The 23,654-nt window shown below is 44.2% G+C and overlaps 1 protein-coding gene across 2 annotated transcripts in view; it reads left to right on the top strand.

The window, feature by feature from the left end:
- REEP6 (receptor accessory protein 6) overlaps window positions 1-23,654 on the top strand; it is a 41,030-nt gene that overhangs the window by 11,769 nt on the left and 5,607 nt on the right. The window contains exons 3-5 of one of the 2 annotated variants that reach the window (XM_040323493.1): window positions 1,866-2,004; window positions 6,485-6,653; window positions 6,763-6,836. In XM_040323493.1, the coding sequence (XP_040179427.1) occupies window positions 1,866-2,004; window positions 6,485-6,653; window positions 6,763-6,836 (382 nt within the window). The remainder of the gene's footprint in view (window positions 1-1,865; window positions 2,005-6,484; window positions 6,654-6,762; window positions 6,837-23,654) is intronic. The other variant, XM_040323502.1, reaches the window with a different exon arrangement.

Raw genomic sequence — 23,654 nt, 5'->3', positions numbered from 1 at the left:
CCCCAAATTCTAAATATCGGTATCGGCCAGAGAAAAACCCATATCGGTCGACCTCTACTAATTGCACCCGTAAACACGCCCTCGTAGATTATCTCATGGAATGACAATGTTTTATGCAGAAGTTACAAAAATTAAATATTACCAACAACAACTTTAACAAAATGGGACAGGGCACTGGGGGCAGACCAGAGGGACAGGGCACTGGGGGCAGACCAGAGGGACAGGGCACTAGAACTGGGTCTCTTCCCCATTCTCTTGCTGTCTCCTCTGCAACTCCCATCCATCCTCTCTCCCATTCATCTCATCATCAGGAGCCTGTGTGTGCGGCTCCACGCTTGCATGTCCCCACTTCCCCCTTTTATTCAGGCTGGCAGAGAGGAGAGGAGCTGCAGCACAGCGGGAGGGAGTACAATCCAGCGCTGAGATCCACATAACTGCACAGCCATTGACACCATAGCACAGCGCACACTGACAGCGCACAGCACACATTGAGACCAGTCTGTTCACAGTGCTCAGGCTAAACTGTTGGACACTTACATAGAGCACAAGGAGAAGAAGACTGCACAAACTAGAAGGCTGCCGCTCTCATGTCAGGGCAACTTTCAGTGAGCGCTGCACCAGAGTGGTAATTTTTGCAATCCTCCACCTCACTCATTACTTTCTGCTCTCCAGCTACATTGGTCGGGGCCCGGGGGGGGGGGCAGGCTCAGAGAGGTCATACTGTTAGGTCCCATGGCTTAATGAGAATTTCTAAGGAGAGCACCTGTGTACTGGTCTGCCTGTGCGCGGCTCAACAGACTACTTTTCCCGAGCATGCACCTTTCCTCTTCGGCCGCCAATCTCATCGGGACTCTAAGTGTAGGCACAGATTGGAGGGAGATTGGTCCGGCTATATATATATATATATATATATATATATATATATATATATATATATATATATATTATGACATGAACTGATGTTCTCATACCAGCTCCAACATAAAATAGTCCATGAAGTGAAAAATTTTAAAAAGGAAATGAACCAAAAAGCAAAATGAACTAAAAAGAAATAAGACACAGTCCCAAATACTGAGTGTCCCGAAAGTGCCGAAAAAAAGGGGGAATCCACAGATGCTGTGATGAATAGCAGACAGGAGACCTCCACCAATGGATCACACTGACTCTTACCAGAGATCAATCAATAATCAGCATAAACGAAATTCAGCCTCCACTAAGGAACAGGTAAAACTCTCATTCAATAAAACACCACGATGAGCAGTATTCCTCTCTGATGGCAGCCCAATAAAATGCTTATTGCTAGGTCTTTGTGAGTCTCTATGATCATGGCTGGTGGGAGGGCTTAGATTCCTAGTTCAAGTCCCGAACAAAGTCCCTTGTTTTAGACAAGGTTCCCCTCTGGTGGGAACATCAGTAGTCCATGTAGCACTGGCAGATGGGTAGAAGCCTCCAGCTGACCCGACACACACAGCTTGGTCCAGATGAAGTCATCAGAGAACCTTTTGCTGCTGAAGGTCTGCTGGTCACTGTGGTTGCACAAGCTTGTGCTCTGCTCTTGCTGTACTGACTAAGCAGCTAAGTTGTACCAATTGTACCCACACATTTCGCAAGGGCAGCTCGTTCATGTGCAGTGTGGAAAATGTGCATGCAACGTGTCATTCCCACATCGTATTCCAATGTGTACCGGTGCATTGGGGGGGGGGGGGGTAATTGTTGCAATTGTGTGAAAGGAGGCAGCAAAGTTTTGTAAACTATAAAAGAGAGCAATAGTTCTCTATAATGTGTGTGTGTATGTATGTATGTATGTATGTAGATTTAAAATTTAAGCTGGTATTGTATAGTATTTGTTGATTTGTCTTCCATAGAGTTAAGGCCATTGAAAGCGCAGACAAAAAAGATGACACGATATGGCTGACGTACTGGGTGGTTTATGGCGTGTTCAGCGTAGTGGAATTTTTCTCGGATATTTTTCTCTTCTGGTTTCCGTTTTACTATCTGGGAAAGGTGAGAAGGTTTTCAATACATTGTTTTCTTCATATAAGTCTTTACTGTTCCTAAAGTGGAACAGAACTCGGAAAAAGATTTGCTATTTTATAGTGAAAATGTAGAAATGTTATTTGTGCTTGACCACTCCCCTGAAAATGTATTTTTTCTTGGTCTCCCCCTGATATATGTGAGGGGAGCCTAGGCACTCCTGTGGACAAAGATTGTATAGCTGTAAATCTTAGAGGAAGTAAATTCTGCTGAGAATTATTTATTTATTTTTTTCCCCCTGCAAAGTAAAGGCATAATGTGCAGGCATCGTTGCCCTTCCATCTTCGCCTGTCTTCCTTCCGAGAGTCACTCCCATGCATGCAGAAGCCGCCGGTCACGGAACTCGCTCCTGGGGAAAAAAAACGACACAGGCATCCATTCCTTCAGAGCACATGCACCGATAAACCTCATACTGTTAAACGTGCGCCGTTTTAGGAGATATTTACAGGTTTTTTTTTTTTTTTTTAAAGCCCATGGCGTGTGAAACACGCCCAAAAACACCACCCGGTGCCAAAACAATGCGCACAAACATAAAGAGTGAAACACAAAAACGTGCAACGAATGTTACACTTGTCCTCCACAAGGAAGGACCCAGCCCTGATCCCCCGTGGCGTTAGGCTCCAGACGGGGACTGAGGCCCTTCACATGGTCCATCTGGCCGAAACCAGACGGACCCCATTCTTTGGAGGGTCTGCAGGAAACGGACCCACCCAAGTACTAGGTGGGAGACCCCATGAGAGCAGGCGAACTAAGCCAGAAGGCCATGTCCACCCCCTCCCAAGGCGTTCAGGGCAGGCCCGAGGACCTACACACTACTGATCACACTGTGACAAAACGTGAACACCAAACAAAAAAATGCAAAAAAGTGACAAACAAGGGATAAATAAAAAGAAAGTGGGGGAGAAGGAAGATAAGGGAGAGTGAAAAAGTGACCATCGTGCAATACGATGGCCGGCCCGCTGGCCAGGAATCAAAAATTATTCTGGTCCCAGCCAAAAGGCCCGGCCCTAGAGGCAGGTGTAAAAAAAGTGTGTGTGGTGGCGTGACCAAGGTGCCACACTCAAAGTGCCATCTCAAACACTTGTGCAAGTACGGCACCCCTGGACTGCCACTCCAGGGGAACAATCCCCACAGGCTTTTCTCTTAACCCTGACCAACAGCCCAGACCGTGCAGCACCCATCCCAGTCAGGAAGGTAGGCGCTCTGAGAGATTGGGGAGAGCCCGTCAGCTGGCTACTCCCATCACTCCCTCCTAATCGCATTCGGGAAATACTAGCCGCTCCCCAGTGGGAAGAAGGAGCCAGTGTTCTCTCCCAAAAAACTGTCTGGGCAGGCACCACAAAATCTAGGCCAGAAGGCCAGGGACCCAACCCTTCAGCTTTGACTGCATGATTCTCCGTCCCCATCAGAAGGCTTTTGTCTCCACACCAGCAGGTTTTGCATCTGCCACCGCCATCCCTTTCCACCTCGTCCTTGTACTGGGGACGTTTAGCATAGCGCCACCTCCTGGCAACTGATAAGAACAGATACTACACTTGATCTTGGCAAAAAGACCACAAAGCGATATTTACAGGTCCTATAGGTAAGCCTAGAATACAAATTGGTATAAATTACACAGGGAGGTTTACAACCTCTTTAACCTCCCTAGCGGTATTCCCGAATGTGGCTCGGGGTGAATTTTCATTACCAAAAGCAGTAACCCCGAACCACACTTGGGATTGCATCGCAGTATCCTTGGAAAGTTACTTGCCTTTTCCCCAGGAGATGTCCTCCACCCAATGTACTGTGTGCCCTGGGAGTATCGAAGCGCATAGGGGCGGAGCCCAGCAGCAGAAATTGCAAAAAACATAATGCAATACAGTACACTGTAATCTGTAAGATTGCATTGCTGTGTGAAATCATTTTACATCTTTTTGTCCAGTGCCCTGATTGCAGTTTTATAATATATATATATATATATATATATATATATATATATATATATATATATATATATATATATATATATATATATATATATATATATATATATATATATATATATATATATATATATATATATATATATAATGTTCTTTCTGCCTGGAAACTTGAGAATGTCCACGGCAACCAAAAAGCGTCCCTTTACGTCAAACGCGGTTTTAGACCAGCTAGAAAACGGCGATGGTAAATAAGAATCACTTGCAGAATTGAGCGATAGTGATTCGTGGGGGAAATTCGTCATCAGGCACTGAAAGTGATGACAGTGACAATTCTGAGCAAATTTCAGTGTTATTTGATTACATTATTGAATACATTTTATTATACTATTTGATTTTGTGTTTCAAACTTTCATACCTGGGATGTCTACTAGACTCTTGTTTGGACAGATTTAAGTGAGTTATTCCTAAAATAAACACCAAATTTCCTGCTTTTGAGACGCAAAATCGGACCATAATCATACTGCCAAGGAGGTTAAGCAGCCCAAAGTAGGATTTTTTTTCGTTCGTTCAGCCAGCCAGTTGGGGGAATATTATTTTTTTTTTTTTTTTTTTTTTTACTGGATTCACCCATACACACATAGTCCCCTAATGTCTTCCTGAACAACCTGCCAATGCTATCGCCCTGCTTCTCGTGCTGTGGTGCGACAGCATGAGTTTGTCAGCAGGCTCACAGCCTTTCACGCTTGCATCCCTGCTATCCTGGGTGCCAATGGGCTCTACACCTCAACTTGGAGCGGCACCACCAAGTACTTATGGCCTTGTAGTTGGTCAGCATCTCTCCCAGCCAGTGTCAGCACCAGTTCCTGATTGCCCGCCACACTATCAGTAAAAATGCATCATTGCCAGCACTTGGGTTTTAGCTCCCCCAGCAAGTGCACTGTCAGTAGAAGTTTTCTGATCCCTGCCACCTCTGATACATTGTATGCAAAACTGCAGTGTTGGCAAGGTCAGGCCTGATCTGTGCTAGCACTAGCAGTTCATTTTATTTATAGCACACAAGTAGTCCCTGATTGCTAGCCAGGAGTTGGTTCCCAAAATGTCCAAAAAATGGTACACTAGTGAGGAGACTAACAGGATTCTGAGTATGACAGAAGAGAAAGGGAGGCCTCACTGTCAGAATCAGGCTCAGAGTATTAACCTGTAGAAAGCAGCTGCACCCTGACAGCTAGCTCGGACAATGGCGAAGAGGTCCCTGCTGAAATCGGGCCTACCCGACCCCATCTTGCTAAAGTGCTAGAAATACATAATTCTGCTCAGATGCAGCAGGGCGCAAGTAGTAGCTTTGCACCACTTTTTGGTGATGTGGCAAGCACCAGCAGCATAGTACATCTTGGCCTTTTAGACACCAACACTGCAGAATTTCATGGTGAAGTTGCGAGCACCAGCAGAGCAGTACAAGCTGGTGAGGTGGCCAACGCTATTAATGTAATGCAACTGGCACCACCTAGAATTTGAGCTTAGGCCCATAGTATCCTTCCAAACCCTAATGGGCTGTCCCCAGATTAAGCGGCACCCGTTATTCCCTCATTCCCAGGCCAGGGTTCAGGTGGAAACATCTAACTTGACAATGCCCCTTGACTGAATTTAGCCATTTTTCTATAAAGACCTCTATAATTTGATTGTGGACCAAATTAATGTTTATGCCAGCCAGGACATAGCTGCCAACCAAATTCATATCTTGCCAGGCCATTCGAGTATAAATCCTATCAGTTTCTAAATGTAAAACTTTTTTTTGGGCCTAACCTTTAACATGAACATTACAAAAAATAATGAATTGCGGTCATATTGGTCCATAGACCAAGATTCATCATATGCCCTTGTTCTCTGCTGTAATAGCCAGGAAAAAATATGAAATATGCGATTTATGCATTTCAGTCACAATACCTTTTGCCACCTTTTTATATTCTACAATGCTTCCAGAAAACGTAGCCCCCTTCTTTTTTTTTTTTTTTTTTTTTTTTTTTCCCATTTCGATAGGGGCAGTGGTTCCAGCACTGGCGTAGTGAACAACGCACCTCTTCTCCCACCACTGTCTGACCATGCTGCTTTATAGGGGATGAGTACATCATTTGCTTTGATAGCGCTGGTTTCCAGCACTAGGCACCTGTCTCAGACTAACACTGTTGCAGTGCTTGTGCTATTACTTACTGAAAGACAAGCAAGCTCACAGCAGATGGGGTGAAGGTGGCCATGCAGTCAAGATATTTCAGAGCAGTGTGTGCTATACTGTTGGAAGCTTCCAAGAATCGTATGCTACAAGTAAATGAGGTCGGCACTCGCAACAGAGGGGGCGGGAACCACTTCATGTAGGAGAGGAAATATTAGGCTATAGTAGTAGAACTAAAGATGCAATTTTAGGGAGAATCTTTCAGCATTTCTTACCAACCAATAATGAATCCATAGACCAAGGGTTATTTTTATAAGACTATTTAAAATGTGTGACTTTTTATTTCTTTTTTTTATTGCAGTGTGCATTCTTGCTGTGGTGTATGGCTCCTTTCTCATGGAATGGATCTCAGATTCTTTATAGTCGTTTCATTCTGCCATTCTTCCTAAAGCACCATCGGACTGTAGATAGTGTAGTGAACGACTTGAGTGGTCAGGCTTTAAACACAGCAGAAAATGTGACCAGACAAGGTATGTTATCAGCCCCATGTTGCAGAGATTTGCCTTTTTTACTTTTGCTTTGTGGATTTTTCATGGTGTTTTTTTGTTTTGTTTTTGTTCTTTGCTTCTAATGGCACAGTCCTGCAGACACTAGCAAGCAGCAGAACTCTTCTGGTCCATGACGGGGGGCAACAAGCCCTTCCCAGCACATCTGTATGTACTCTTAATCCTCATGGGAGCTCAGCTTGGTTGTGTCCATATCATCATGACTTGTAACTGTTTTTCAGTGTTCTATACTGTAAGAACAGCTTTACGCAACCAATTTCAAAAAGCTTACAGTCCATATCTAGAGTACAGGCGGTCCCCTACTTACAAACATCCGACTTACAAACGACTCCTATTTACAAACGGAAGGAGACAACAGAAAGTGAGAGGAAATCTACCCCTAGGAAGGGAAATTCTCTGCTGTAAGAGTTATTTTGGGGGAAAAATGTGTCTCCACTGATGCATTATCACCGATCCTGGTTTCCCCAACAACCCAAAATTGGTTGACGCTTTCAAACTAACCAAAAACGTATGTTTTGGCTTTAGATATTCCTTAAAGCGTCAGTTAATTTTTACCCCAAAAAACTGCTTATGTAGGTAAGGGAAGCTTTTGGCTAAAAACAAACTTTGTGGCTTTGACTAAAGTTAGGTAATGCCCATGCTATAGGTGTAAGCCATTTATGTACCTCCCGAAGCCTGACTAAAATACTCCTAGAGTTGGCATCCTCCTGTCCTGCCGTGTTGCTAAGACACTCCCACCATCACAGGAACGCGCTCTCAAACCTGCTTATGTGTGGTCCACCGTAATATCGCTGAGTTCAGAGCTACTGCATCGGGAGGAGAGCACATGCAAAGGGGTTTGAATCCACTGGGAGTTTCTTCACAACGTCCTAGCAACCTGGCAAGACAGGATGATGCCATCTCTGGGAGTCTTTTGGTCAGTCTTTAACTAGGTAAATGGCCTACAAGAGCATTATTTAAACCTGCACAGCTTGTTTCTCTACAGGCTCCCCTTACCTGCATAGGCAGTTCTTTGGTGAACTAACTCTTGAAACTCGAAATTGAACCCTCAGCAATTTTTAGTTTAACACATTGGGGAGCAAAACCAAAATAAATGTTTCTCAACAAACTGTTAAAATTCTTACCCCAGCACTTGCAGTTAAAATATTTAATGTTGCCTGCTCCTGCTTCACTGAACTTCCAGTCTTCACAGGAAAGATGACAGGGCAGTTTTGACTCTGTTATCATGGAGGAGCAGGGGTGTGCCTTGCCTTTACTAAGCTTACAGGGCTGTGCTTCCTTTGATGCACACAGTGTAGTTTCTGTCTCCTCTGCTGAGGAATCTCCAGTCAGAAATACTAATTTCTAATACCTTGATGTTACAATGGAGTTTGTTCCTTTTGTTAATCCTACTAATTTGGTTCTAAAATGCTTATTCAGAAAGCCATTACCATGCCTGTGGCCACAATATTTCCGTATAGAAAGTAAACCAATAGGTTATCAGTCATTTAAAGCATTTCCCTATTGCTTGCACCAAAGAACATGTTTTTTGGGGTTTTCAAACCTTCCAACAGAATATACTATAAAACATTTGCCTTTGGTTAAAATGGCAGAAGTTGGCACAGTATCAACTATTTAACACCATTCAATGCAAGCTTTCCTAGCCAAGTTAGTCAAGCCACCGCTAAAGCATATGTGAGAGCGTTAAAATACATTCCTTTAACTTTTTTTAAAAATGGTGGTAGCGATTTGCTTTTTGTCTGAATGAAATGGACCGGTTTTAAGCTGAGCTCCCATCACCTAGTAGATAGTTTTCCTTGGTAGTGGGTCTGACCGAGTGCTCACATCTTGTCTTTTAGGCTGTCACTGATTAATAACTTGTGTACTTTCAACTACCACCTTCTATTAGTCCCTGTTGGGTTTAAAGACCTTGGGGTTGAATCGCTAAAATTGGAGTGAAAAATCGGGTGCAGCTCTGCATAGAAACCAATCGACTTCCGTGTGTTAGTTTGTTTTCAAAGCTTAATTGAACAAGTTGATCTTGCACTTTCCAGTTTTAGTAAATCGACCTCAATGTATTCTACTATAGCTGTTTCATCCAGGAATTCACTTAAAGGTGATACTCTTTATTTCACTAATGCAACTTAAAAGGTGAAACTAATATGAGATGGTGCGAACCATGATTTGTCATAATTATGGCTTGCAACTCATGAAAATCCCAAATCCACAATCTCAGACCTCCTGATAAGTATAAGGCCCCATGCACACAAGACGCTGCTAAACTCGAGTTCAGAGGCATTTGGGCATTTTTTTCAACTGCCCCTGAACACATTTAATGTTATCCTATGTGTCCATGCACACAATCACGTTTTTTGGCGTTTTAACGCAGTTGGGTTTATGTCTGTTTTTTCAGACGCCAAATTTTGGGTTCAGAAGCTTTTTCTTTTTTTTTTTTTTTCAGCCGCAAACGCGGTAAAACGCCGCGAAATTCGCGGCAAAAACTGCAGTTTTAAACGCCGGTTTTTGCCTTTGAAAATGTGAGTTTAGAGGTGTTTGTAATTGCTTCTCGTGTGCATGGGGCTTAAGCATGCACATGTATTTGGTTTGGGCCCCTTTTGCAGCAATTACTGCTTCAATGCGGCGTGGCATGGAAGCCAGCCTGAGACACTGCTGAGGTGTTATAGAAGACCAGGATGATTCAATAGCGGCCTTCAGCATTGTTCGATCTCATGTCTCATCTTTCTCTTGGCAATTCCCCCATAGATTCTCACTATGGTGTTCAGGTCAGGCGAGTTTTCTGGCCAATCAAGCACAGTAATCCCCCAGTCGCTGCTGGGAAAATGAATGGTATGGGGAATATTCCACACTGCCCTTCAGATAAGCGGCTAACGCAACAAATGACAAAACCAATGGAACGAAAAAGTGTCGTGCTAATCAAATTATCTAGAGCACATAAACATGAATAAACTTAGTGCTGGGAAATTTTATAAAAAAAAAAAAAAATGAAATAAATATTTGCACCAATAAGAATAAATCGATGACCGTCTATGAACAGAGGATGGTACACCAATGGACAACTGAATGTCTATATTATGATAGGTGAAAGTTCAAAACTCTGTGAATATGAAGGTGAAAGCATGAGGTGAAAAACCGCCACCAGTTAGTAGAAGGCTTACTGGAATGTTTGAACCCAACAAAACGTACGTTCTATGGGTCAAACCGGCTTTATGTGAAATAACCACTGGAAGCTGGATTGATAGTTGGAACTGGATCATTGGTTCCACTCCAGATGACCAAACCGAGGGGAGTCGGGACGCCAACAGGTTAAACCCAACCATTAAAGAGAGGATATCTTTGCAAAAAGTTCTTATGAGGAACAATGGTCCAGATAGTCCCAGGGTGGTGTCAAAAAATGGAAGGAAAGGGAGGGCACATAGCATAATACTGTATAAATATGACATTTTTAATGTAGTAGAAACACTTGTGTTGTAGAAGACAATTTGCACTTTTCAAAGTACTTGTGGCAACAGTGGAGTCCCCGACGCATTTCATATCATAGTACATTGTCTGGGGTGTCCCTCCACTGCTTCCATCCAAAAATATATAGACAATATGACCCCAATCCTGAGACCAGCCCCCGGGATGTCAACAACGTGAAACGCCTACTTCCTGTACAGCAAAGATGCATTCCACGCCTCCGCCTGGATGCATGTTATTGCTGGGCCTCGCTGTGGTTGTAAATAGAGTGGAACTGCATGCGTTCCATGCCTCTAAATGGACAGATGCAGTGATGTGAAGCTTCGCTCGTTCCGCAGGCGGCACGTGACGCGTCATCTGCGATCCATGCCTCACTGCAAAGGGAGCGATTGCGCTCCACAGCATTAGGACCGCTCATGTGACAGGCAGGTCCACAGGAAAACATCCCACACTTGCCAATTGAATGAGTGGACAAGACAGGGATGGGTGGAGGAAAATGGGGAATGTATAAACAATTGCATTGCCACAGTGAAAGTGAACATCGCTAAATTTACACAAAATAACATTTACATGTAAAAACTTAATAAAAAAAAAAACCTAAGACTGAAATTAAAATTGAAGTTAAAATAGGCCCTTAGAACCGCAAAATGGATCAATAACATGAAATCTGTACCATGTCAGGCGGATACTACCATGGATGTTGAAAAATACATGAAATAACTAGGGGCCATAATGTATAAAAAACATGTATAAATAAGCCAGTCAACTACTTGGTAGGTGAAAACCTCAATGTAGGAACTGGATCCAAATTTTATAAAAACACCCGTGAGATGGGTTTTCGTATAAGGGTCATTTACAATAAATGAATATAAATACATGGACATGCATAAAATAACATGATTCAGAAAATAGCATATTTAAATCAAAGTAAGAAAGAGAAAGTATTGATAATTGGGCATGCACGAAGGTAAACTAACTCCTTAGGATTTATTGATAAGAGTTGATGTCGCACTCCACGTTCAGGCCTAGAGGTGTGTGGGTCTGTAACTCATAAATCCAATAGGTCTCGAGCCCCAAAACCTCCTGGTCATAGGACCGCCCCTCCCCGGAGGGATGAAGTGATCAATGACCAAAAATTGGGTACCTGTGGGATTTCGGTTATGGTGTAATTTATAGTGTCTGGGCACTGTATGCTTCGTATCGCCACTTTTGATCAGAGTGATGTGCTCTCCCACTCGAACTGGGAAAGTGCAAATGGTCCGGCCCACATATTGTTTCCCGCACGGGCATGTGATGCCTTCCTTCTGTTTTTTTTACTCTCATCCCTTCACTCCACCCTGGGACTATCTGGACCATTGTTCCTCATGAGAACTTTTTGTAAGGATATCCTCCCTTTAATGGTTGGGCTTAACCTGTTGGCGTCCGACTCCCCTCTGTTTGGTCATCTGGAGTGCAACTAACGATCCAGTTCCAACTATCGATCCAGCTTCCAGTGGTTATTTCACATAAAGGTGTACATTTAATAAGCCGAGATCATGATGATCACGGCTTATCACAGAGCATTGCCGGTTTAATAAACTGAGATAAGGAGCAGAGAACATATTCTCCACTTCTCATCACAGCACATGGCTGGTTTGTCACAAACGGCCAGTTTAATAAACCGAGATTTGAAGATTTCACAGCTCTTTCACTGAAATATCTCCCTTCCAGATTCACCAGCTCAGAGGTGGAGAATCTGGGAGAGAATCTGGTGTGATAAGAGGAAGAAGGCTTATTTCTTCCTAATGGCAGCACCAGTGGGTATAAAAATGAATATTGACAACATAAAGTGTGTGTGTGTGTGTGTGTGTGTTCGTGTTTGCTTTGTAGTGGGGGTGTGTGACCCTCTAGATGGGTTCACTACACATGGAACTATACAGAAAGGCAGTCGAAGACGGTTGAAAACAAAGATTTTGGTTTATTCTTCCATCTTGCTGGAAACAAGTGCAAGCATCCAAACAGCATAAACAAAATCAAACCTAAAATAAACCCTGGCCACTTGGGGCATCTACCTTCACCACACAGGAACCTATCTATGGAGTCTAGCACAGCCTACTGCTGGGTAGACACTGCTGATCATACAGCGAAAAAACAAGTCTTTTTGATTTTTATCACACAGAAAAATCAATAGCACCTCACCTCTTCAGAAGTATTTCTGCCCACTGCTCTCCTTCACTCAAGAAGCCTTAGGATGCAGCAATCAGTAGTAATCCTCTGGATTACTTGGAGGCCCTAATTGCTTCATTCTGAACAGCTGAAGTTTTCCAACGCCCTTAAATCTTTCTGGCTACTTCTGCAGCCGACACCTGATAATTGGTGTATTGTCTAAACAGGGCAGAAATGTATCTCCCGTCTGTGACAACACCCACAGATTTACCTGACTTCCTGTCACATACCCCCCCCCCCTCTTGTTTCTACCCTAGGGTTGGGACACAGGTTGCCAGGCAGGCATGCACTCAGGACAACCCATCTGCATTCCCCATTTTAGCACCGGGGTGATGCGTTGCCACAAAACTAAATTCCTGGAGGGCCAGGAACCACCTATTTATTCTCCTATCGGTCTCTTTGTTCTGTGCCATCCAGTTCAATGGGGCATGATCCGTCACCAGTTCAAACTGTCTACCCACGAGGTAGTACCGGAGAGAATCCAAAGCCCATTTCACCGCCAAACATTCTTTCTCAATGGTGGCATAATTCTCCTCATGGGCCTTCAACTTTCGGCTGAGGTACATAACAGGGTGTTCCTCCCCCTTGATAATCTGGGACAGTACAGCTCCTAATCCCACATTTGACGCATCTGTCTAAACCACAAAGTCCCGTGAAAAATCAGGCAAATTTAAAACTGGCCGACTACATAAGGCCTGTTTTAAAGCCTGAAAAGCGGTTTCTGCTTCGGGAGTCCATTTGGTCATGACAGACTCCTTCCCTTTGGTCAAATTGGTGAGGGGAGCAGCCTGTGAGGCAAAATGGGGGATAAAGCGGCGATAATACCCTGCGATCCCCAAAAAGGCACAAACCTGTTTCTTGTTGGGATGTGGCCAATCCTGAATAGCCTCAACTTTGTTTATTTGGGGCTTGATTAGACCTCTTCCAATGGTATACCCCAGATACTTCGCCTCTTCTAGCCCAAGGGTACATTTTTTTTTTTTTTTTTTTTTTTTTTTTGGGTTGGCTGTAAACCCGGCTTTCCAGATGGAATCCAACACAGCCTGAACTTTTGGTAAGTGTGAGTCCCAATCCTCGCTGTGGATGACAACGTCATCGAGGTATGCAGCAGCATAGGCTCGATGAGGCTGAAGGGTCTTATCCATGGTGCCTTGAAATGTGGCGGGAGCATTCTGTAACCCAAAAGGCATTCTCCGATATTGGAAAGATCCATCTGGAGTTACAAATGCTGTTTTTTTTTTTTTTTCCCTGGCCGACTCAAAGAGGAATTTGCCAATAACCCTTGGTCAGGTCTAACGTCGTCATGTACGGGGCAGTGCCTAGGCGATCAATTAGTTCATCTATGCGGGGCATAGGATAGGTGTCAAAACTTAGTGATTTTATTCAGGCGGCGAAAGTCATTACAAAACCGCCAACTTCCATCTGGTTTGGGCACTAAGACAATGGGACTGGACTAATCGCTATTTGACACTTCTATCACCCCCAACTCAAGCTTTTTTTTTTTTTTTTTTTTTTTTTACTTCCTGGCGAATTGCCTCTCGCTGGGCTTCTGGAATTCTATAAGGCTTCAACTTGACCTTTATCCCCTGGTGTGGTGATAATGTCATGTTCAACTCCGGAGACCCAACCTGGCAGGTCTGAAAACTTCTCCTTATTACGGAGCACAAATTCTTTAACCTCTTGTTGCTGAGTTTTGGATAGAGTCTCTGCTATCCCAACTTCAGGGACAGCCATGTTAAATGGAGCAGAAAATCGGGTAGTCTTAGCGACCAAGGACTCTCTATCCTTCCATGGTTTCAGCAAGTTCACGTGATAGAGCTGCTTAGGTTTTCGTCTTCCCGGTAGGCTAATTTTATAATTCACCACCCCCATTTTCTCCAACACTTCATAGGGACCTTGCCATTTGGCTAGGAATTTACTTTCGACCGTGGGGACCAGCACCAACACCCTATCACCAGGTGCAAAGGAACGGACCTGGGCCCCACGATTGTAAATCCTTTGTTGAGCCAATTGGGCTTGGGCTAAATGTTCCTTCACAATCGACATCACTTGGGCAATTCTATCTTGCATTTGGGCCACATGTTCAATCACACTTCGATGAGGGGAACTCACTCTCCCATGTTTCCCTTGCAATGTCCAGTAGGCCCCAGGGGGTGCCTCCCATACAGTAGCTCAAACGGAGAGAACCTTGTGGACGATTGGGGAACCTCTCCTTATGGCAAACATCAGATAAGGGAGCAGATAATCCCAATTCTTTCCGTCTTTATCCACCACCTTCCTCAACATTTTGTTTTAAGGTTTTATTAAACCTTTCCACTAACCCGTCTGTTTGAGGGTGATATACTGATGTACGTAATTGGGTCCCTTTCAGGAGTTCTTTGGTCACCCTAGACATAAACGGGGTGCCCTGGTCAGTTAGGACCTCCTTAGGAAGACCCACACAGCTGAAAACCTGAAATAACTCTTTGGCAATGATTTTAGCAGAGGTGTTTCGGAGAGGAATCACTTCTGGGTAACGGGTGGCATAGTCCATTATTACCAAGATGTGCTGGTGCCCTCTAGTGGACTTCAGTAAGGGGCCTACCAAGTCCATGGCGATCCTCTCAAAAGGGACCTCGATAATGGGCAGGGGTACCAACGGACTGCGGAAATGTGGCATGGGTGCAGTAATCTGACACACTGTACAGGAAGAGCAGTACAATTCCACTTCCTTAGTGATCCCAGGCCAATAAAACCTCTGGGTGATCCTCTCCCAGGTTTTTTTCTGCTCCCAAATGTCCCCTAAGAATGTGCCCATGGGCCAGTTCCAAAACCATCTTGCGGTACGGTTTAGGCACTACCAGTTGCTCAATGGTGTCCTCTATCCTCTGTGACACTTGCTAGAACGGGTCCCTTTCAATAATGAAGTAAGGGAGGGCAACCCTCTCGTCAGGGTTAACTAACTCCCCATCTATCTTCACTACATTTTCCCGGGCTCTTAGCAATATGGGGTCCCTCAATTGCTCAGTGATGAAGTTTTCTCTGTGAACCTCGAGGTCATCAAACCCTGTCGGCCGCTGTTCCTCTTCTGAGGTAGCAGGCTCCTCCCTAGGGACTGGTGTTTCCCCTGCTAAGACTGAGAATGTAAACTCAGGAGAATCCTCAGAGGTTTCTGGAGTAGATGGTTCAGGCTCAGAAGAGCCACCTACTGGGGAGTCTGGGCAGTCCCAGAGTTCCCAGAATTTTGGGAAATCCCTTCCCACAATGGCGTCATGTGGGAGTTTGGGAACTAAACCCACCTGGTGACACAAGTTACCGAGGGAGGTTTCAAAGGAAACCGTAGTCACCGGATATTCTCGAGTGTCCCCATGTACACAAACTTAGCCATTTTCCTAGGATGTAAGGTTTTTCCCACCACTAGATCACTTTTCACTAAGGTGACCAGGCTACCTGAATCCAACAATACCACAACCTCTTTACCATCTAAGCACATTCTACATAAAGGTTTCTCATTTTCCTTTACTGCAGTGCATGTGGTTGCAAAAAGGGACTGTCATCTGTCAGAAAGTCACACTGCATGGGTTCATCACCCGCTGGGCAAACCGCTGCTACATGTCCCTTTTCCTGGCAACGGTAACAAATCAACCTTCTGGTCCTCTCCTGTGGCATGGGTTTTCCAGGCTGCTCTCGCCAAACATTAGCAGTAGTCCCGATAATACCTCTAGTTGCTCCTTGGTCCTTCTCTCCACCCCCATCCCTTGATGCAGTCTTACCTATAGGTGGGGGAGGGTCTGGTCTTGGGGTGAAAAGTCTGTGCGTCTCTGGTGGAAGAGGACAAATTCTCTGTGGTTAGGTACCTTTCGACCAGGTCTACAAGTTTGTCTGTGGTTTCGGGACCACCATGGTTCACCCATTTCTGCAGGGTGTTGGGAAGAGACCTAAGAAATTTGTCCATGACTACTCCGGACAGTTTCTGGCTGCAGCCATTTCCTAGCCAAATGGATGAGGTCATACATCTGCGACTGAGGTGGCTTCCTCAGCTAATAACTCCAATTGTGGACCCGCTGAGCACGGACATCCAGGGTTACACCAAAACGTGCCAATATTTCCTCTTTTAACCGATCATAGTTTTTCGTGTCTGCCAGCTCCAAATCAAAATATGCCTCTTTGGGCTTCTCCAGATAATAGGGGGCCACTAGTCCAGCCCACTGTTCTTTAGGCCAACTCTCTCTTTCCGCTGCTCTCAAATGTGGTCAAACATCTCGGGGTCCTCATCTGCAGTCATCTTAAGCAAAAAGTGTCTTACCCGAAAAGTCGGTATGTTACCGGCCTGACTTCCAGCCTCGGTCTGCTATCTCTGAAGCTGTTTCACAATGGCCTCCATTTGCTGCTGGTGTCTGTTCCAAACCTGCAATGCTCTCTCGGTGAGCTGCAAGGCTCTCTTGGTGAACCTGTTGTTGAGCTGCCATGCTCTCTTGGTGAGCCTGTTGTTGAGCTGCGTGAGCCTTTTGTTGAGCTGCCATGCTCTCTTGGTAAACCTTTTGTTGAGCTGCCATGCTTTCTTGGTGAGCCTGTTGTTGAGCTGTGTGAGCCTGTTGTTGAGCTGCAAGGCTCCGCTGCAAACCTGCATTTGTCTGTCTGCTGTTTATTTGCATTTGCTAAAGCCAGCTGTTTCAGTATCTCCTCCATTTTGAGTTTACTTTAACTGCCCGCGGCACTCCACCATGTGTAAGGGGTTAGCTCGGTAGCGGGGGGGTGTGACCCTCTGGATGGGTTCACTACACACAGAACTATACAGAAAAGCAGTCGAAGATGGTTGAAAACAAAGATTTTGGTTTATTCTTCCATCTTGCTGGAAACAAGTGCAAGCATCCAAACAGCATAAACAAAATCAAACCTAAAATAAACCCTGGCCACTTGGGGCCTTTACCTTCACCACACAGGAACCTATCTATGGAGTCTAGCACAGCCTACTGCTGGATAGACACTGCTGATCATACAGTGAAAAAACAAAGGTATTTTTTGATTTTTATCACACAGAAAAATCAATAGCACCTCACCTCTTCAGAAGTATTTCTGCCCACTGCTCTCCTTCACTAAAAAAGCCTCAGGATGCAGCAATCAGTAGTAATCCTCTGGATTACTTATAGAGGCCTTAATTGCCTCATTCTGAACAGCTGAAGTTTTCCAACGCCCTTAAATCTTTCTGGCTACTTCTGCAGCTGACACCTGATAATAATTGGTGTATTGTCTAAACAGGGCAGAAATGTATCTCCCGTCTGACAACACCCACAGATTTACCTGACTTCCTGTCAGGTAAAAAATTAATATTAGTGTGTTATCCCATGTCTGAAAACATGTAATTACGTGTTCTTTTAAACTTTTTAGTTTCACTTTTTGAACTTGGCTGCACTGTAATCTCACGAGATTACAGGCAGCCAACCAACTTTTACACAGATCTCGGCTGTTTTCAGAGGAAACACTTCTCTGTTCTCCCTTTGAGAACTGAAGTTCTCAGTTTATTAAACCGGCTGCAGAGGAGATAGTTTTCCTCTGAGAACTGCCGAGAACTGAACTGTGAAACTTCAGTTTATTAAACGGACACCAAAGCCTGTTTGACCCATAGAACGTACGTTTTGTTGGGTTCAAACATTCCAGTAAGCCTTCCACCAACCGGTGGCAGTTTTCTTCACCTCATCATGTTTTCACCTTGATAATCACCGAGTTTTGAACTTTCACCTATCATAATATAGACATTCAGTTGTCCATTGGTGTACCATCCTCTGTTCATAGACAGTCATCTGTTTATTCTTATTGGTGCAAATATTATTTATGTGCACTAGATCATTTGATTAGCGCTACACTTTCTGCTGGAACATGAAGTCTGCATCCCCATAGAGCTTGTCTGTGGAAGGAAGTATGAAGTGCTCCAAAATCTGATGGTAGATGGCTGTGTTGACCCTTGACGTAATGAAGCACAGTGGACCAACACCAGCAGATGATATGGCTCCCCAAATCAACACAGACTGTGGAAACTTCACACTGGACTTCAAGCATCTTGCAGTGTGTGCCTCTCCATTCTTCCTCCATACTCTGGGTCCTTGGTTTCCAAATGAGATGCAACATTTGCTCTCAGAAAGAGGACTTTGGAGCACTGAGCAACAGACCAGGTCTGTTTTTCTTTAGCCCAGGTATGATGCTTCTGACGTTGTTTTGTTGTTCAGAGTGGCTTAACAAGAGGAATACGACATTTGAAGCCCATGTCCAGGATCCGTCTGTGTGTGGTGGCTCTTGATGCACTGGCTCCAGCCTCCGTCCACTCCTTGTGAAAGTCCCTGACACTTTTGAATTGCCTTTTCCTGACAATCCTCGCCAGGCTGCGCTCATCCGTGCTGCTTGTGCACCTTTTTCTTCCACACTTTTCCCTTCCACATAACTTTCTATTAATGTGCTTTGATACAGCACATTGGGAACATCCAATGATGGGTTTTCTGCACAACTGTGAGGTCAGCAGTCTTTCCCATGATTGTGATTCCCATTGAACCAGACTGAGAGACAATTTAACCTCCCTGGCGGTATGATTATTTCAGAAAAAAGGTGCTGAAAGCGGTACCATTATTTGCAAGGAAATTTGGTGTTTTACATTGTAGACCTGTAATTCTTAGGAATAACTCACTTAAATCTGTCCAAACAAGAGTCTAGTAGGCATCCCGGGTATGAAATTTTTTTAAAAACAAAATTATAAATATAAATAATTATAACAACAAGTAATATAATTATAATAAAAATTATTCAATAATGTAATCAACTCAAAATCACTGAAATATGCTCGGTTGCAGAATTGTCGCTGTCATTACTTTTATTTTTTTATGACGAATTTGCCCACAAATCGCTATCGCACAATTCTGCAAGTGATTATAATTTATCGCTGTTTTCTAGCTGCTCTAAAACCATTTTTGACATAAACTGACACTTTTGGTTGCTATGGACAATCTACAGTTTGCAGGGAGAAAGAAACGTTTTTATTATATAAAATAACATGCAGGACACTGGGCAGACCACTAGGGACAAGGGGGGGGGGTGTATTTTTTAAATACAGTACTGTAATCTATAAGATTACAGTATACTGTATGTAATGTGTTTTTTTTTACCTTTTTGAATTTGGCGCCGTTCGCCCCTGTGCGTCGTAACGTCGCAGGGAACGGAGATCGGCGGCACAGGAGGACACTGTGTGACTCGAGCGAGGACCCGCTCGCTCACACAGCGCGGTGGCATCGCTGGATCCAGGGACAAGGTAAGTAACTTTGTCTCTGGCTGCAGCGTGGCGAGCCCGAGTCTGACTCGGGGATACCGCTTTTGGTATAAAAATCTTACCCCGAGTCAGACTCTGGAATACCGCCAGGGAGGTTAAAGTCTCAGGAACCCTTTGCAGGTGTTATGGCTCTATTAGCTGATTAGAGTGGGACACTTTGAGCCTAGAATATTGCACCTTTTCACAATATTCTAATTTTCTGAGATTGTGGATTTGGGGTTTTCATGAGCTGTAAGCCATAATCATCACATGACAAATCGCGGCTTGAACTATCTTGCTTTGCATGTAATGAGTCTATCTACTATATTAGTTTCACCTTTTAAGTTGGATTAGTGAAATTTTACTTTTGCACAATAAAAAAAAAAAAATCTTAGAGCTGAAAAGTCAGTTTTCGGTAAAGCATTCTGAGTAAGTCATTGGGACATTTTATCAATCTTGCAAGACAAAACCAATGCTAAATAGAATCATTTAGACACATTGTTGGGCAAATATATTTTTTGAAGTTTAGTCTGTGATAAATTCCTACTTTGGCTACTCTAAAAAAATAACACTTGTGACTGAATACAACCCAACCTTAAAGCGGAGCTCCAATCCCCCTAATTAAAAGAAGTAAAGGATTTTTTTATTTTTGCCGTTTTTATACTTACCCAGGTGGATGCAGCATGGGTCCGATGCTGCATCTGGCGCCTCTGCACTGAGAACTGAGCGATCAAACACCACCGATCACTTGGCTTCTGTAGACTGTCAATCGCAGCTCTCTGTTCCCTCTGCACTCATTGGAGCGCTGGGCTGTGGATGGAGTGGCCAGCTCACTGAGGCTGAGACTGTTGTCAGTCCAGGCACCTGGCAGATCCACACTTTATTGTCGTGATGATGCGGTGCCTGGACTGACATCCGTGAAAATGGGTCACAGGGGTGCAAAACAAATTGATAGAAGTCCAGCCAAACAGTTTTTTTTTTTATTTTTTTTTTATTTTTACATCACTTACTGGGCACTTAAACCCCTTTCTCTCCCAGGCCAATTTTCAGCTTTCAGCGCTGTCACTCTTTGACAATTGCATGCAACACTGTACCCAAATAAAAATGTTATAAAAAAAGACCGACAATTTTGGAAACAAAACAGTTTTTTATAGTTTTTTTGTTTATAAAGCGGGTAATTTTTCTCCATTGATGAGGCTGCACTGGTTGGTGGCACTGGTGGGCATTGATAGGTGGCACATGTGGGCACTGGTAGGTGGCATTGCTATGCACTGGTGGGCACAGATACTAAGGTGATGTCTCGCCCTCTTCGGGTCCACTGTCCCTCTGACACAAGCCGATGGTCGGCTTTTTTTTTTTCTGCTTACGCTGTCGGCACGTGCTGGAGAAAAAAAAAGCAGGTTTACCGATCTCCTTGTTTACATTACATGATCACCTGTCATTGGCTGATAGATGATCACGTGGTAAGGGGCCAAGTTTCATGCACGGGAGGATGTCTATTGATGGCCTCCCGACAATTGAGCTCTGCACTGTAGCTGTCATTTGGCTATAGGGCGGGAATCAGTTAAGCTCTGCCATGATTGTCAGTACTTGCACATTAAAGAGGAAGTAAACCCTCTAAAAAAAATAAAAAAAAACCCTGCAAGACAAAGGCATAATGAGCTAGTATGCTAGTGAAGTGTGAGTACTTACTAGGGTTGTCCCGATACTAGTATCGGGGCCGATTCCGAGTATTTGCGGGAGTACTTGTACTCCCGCAAATACCCCCGATGCCTCATCCGATACCACCCCCAATACCCAGAACCGCCACCGCCGTTACGCCGCATCCCCGCTGCCGCCGCCTGGTTGATACGGGCGGGGAACATTACAGATTTCATTTGAATAGCTGTAGTGTTTCCCGCCGCGCCGCATATAGACACTCCCCCTTGCTCAGGTGAACTGTCCAATCCCGAGCAAGGGGGAGTGTCTATACGCAGCGCGACGCAAATCACTACAGCTATTCAAATGAAAGCTGTAATGTTCCCCGCCCGTATTAACCAAGCGGCGGTAAGGTAAGGGGGACATGGCTGGATATGGGGGGGGGAGACATGGCTGGATATGGGGGGGGGGGGAGACATGGCTGGATATGGGGGCGGGGACATGGCTGCATTTGGGGACACATTTTAAAAAAAAGTATCGGTATTCGGTATCGGCGAGTACTTGGGGAAAAAAAGTATCGGTACTTGTAGTCAGTCCTAAAAAAGTGGTATCGGGACAACCCTAGTACTTACTATGGGAGAACTGTGTGGCCAGACAAGTCATGATTGTATACTTACTGCTTAATCTGGGGGGGCCTGTACAACTAAGTCGGTACACCCCTAGCAGTGCACCTTAAAGTGTTGGGTCTCCAGAATACTGTGCATTTGGCACAAAAATAGTATGGGGCCTAGTGCAGTTAAACAGGTGCATACTTGCAAAATTCAGAATAATGTGCATTTGGTCTGCAGGAGCTTACTTTTAGGCTGAAGCAGGAAAATGCTGCATGGCATGCATATGTGCTAATCTATGGGGCCAAGTGCAGTTGGGCAGGTGCAGCATACAGGGAGTGCAGAATTATTAGGCAAATTAGTATTTTGACCACATCATCCTCTTTATGCATGTTGTTTTACTCCAAGCTGTATAGGCTCGAAAGCCTACTACCAATTAAGCATATTAGGTGATGTGCATCTCTGTAATGAGAAGGTGTGTGGTCTAATGACATCAACACCCTATATCAGGTGTGCATAATTATTAGGCAACTTCCTTTCCTTTGGCAAAATGCGTCAAAAGAAGGACTTTACAGGCTCAGAAAAGTCAAAAATAGTGAGATATCTTGCAGAGGGATGCAGCACTCTTAAAATTGCAAAGCTTCTGAAGCGTGATCATCGAACAATCAAGCGTTTCATTCAAAATAGTCAACAGGGTCGCAAGAAGCGTGTGGAAAAACCAAGGCGCAAAATAACTGCCCATGAACTGAGAAAAGTCAAGCGTGCAGCTGCCAAGATGCCACTTGCCACCAGTTTGGCCATATTTCAGAGCTGCAACATCACTAGAGTGCCCAAAAGCACAAGGTGTGCAATACTCAGAGACATGGCCAAGGTAAGAAAGGCTGAAAGACGACCACCACTGAACAAGACACACAAGCTGAAACGTCAAGACTGGGCCAAGAAATATCTCAAGACTGATTTTTCTAAGGTTTTATGGACTGATGAAATGAGAGTGAGTCTTGATGGGCCAGATGGATGGGCCCGTGGCTGGATTGGTAAAGGGCAGAGAGCTCCAGTCTGACTCAGACGCCAGCAAGGTGGAGGTGGAGTACTGGTTTGGGCTGGTATCATCAAAGATGAGCTTGTGGGGCCTTTTCGGGTTGAGGATGGAGTCAAGCTCAACTCCCAGTCCTACTGCCAGTTTCTGGAAGACACCTTCAAGCAGTGGTACAGGAAGAAGTCTGCATCCTTCAAGAAAAACATGATTTTCATGCAGGACAATGCTCCATCACACGCGTCCAAGTACTAAACAGCGTGGCTGGCAAGAAAGGGTATAAAAGAAGAAAAACTAATGACATGGCCTCCTTGTTCACCTGATCTGAACCCCATTGAGAACCTGTGGTCCATCATCAAATGTGAGATTTACAAGGAGGGAAAACAGTACACCTCTCTGAACAGTGTCTGGGAGGCTGTGGTTGCTGCTGCACGCAATGTTGATGGTGAACAGATCAAAACACTGACAGAATCCATGGATGGCAGGCTGTTGAGTGTCCTTGCAAAGAAAGGTGGCTATATTGGTCACTGATTTGTTTTTGTTTTGTTTTTGAATGTCAGAAATGTATATTTGTGAATGTTGAGATGTTATATTGGTTTCACTGGTAAAAATAAATAATTGAAATGGGTATACATTTTTTTTTTTGTTAAGTTGCCTAATAATTATGCACAGTAATAGTCACCTGCACACACAGATATCCCCTAAAATAGCTAAAACTAAAAACAAACTAAAAACTACTTCCAAAAATATTCAGC

This window comes from Rana temporaria, chromosome 1 (genome assembly GCF_905171775.1).
Source record: "Rana temporaria chromosome 1, aRanTem1.1, whole genome shotgun sequence".
In the NCBI taxonomy this organism is placed as follows: Eukaryota; Metazoa; Chordata; class Amphibia; order Anura; family Ranidae; genus Rana; species Rana temporaria.
Note: the sequence above shows the minus strand (reverse complement) of the source record. Positions and strands in the feature narration are given on the sequence as shown.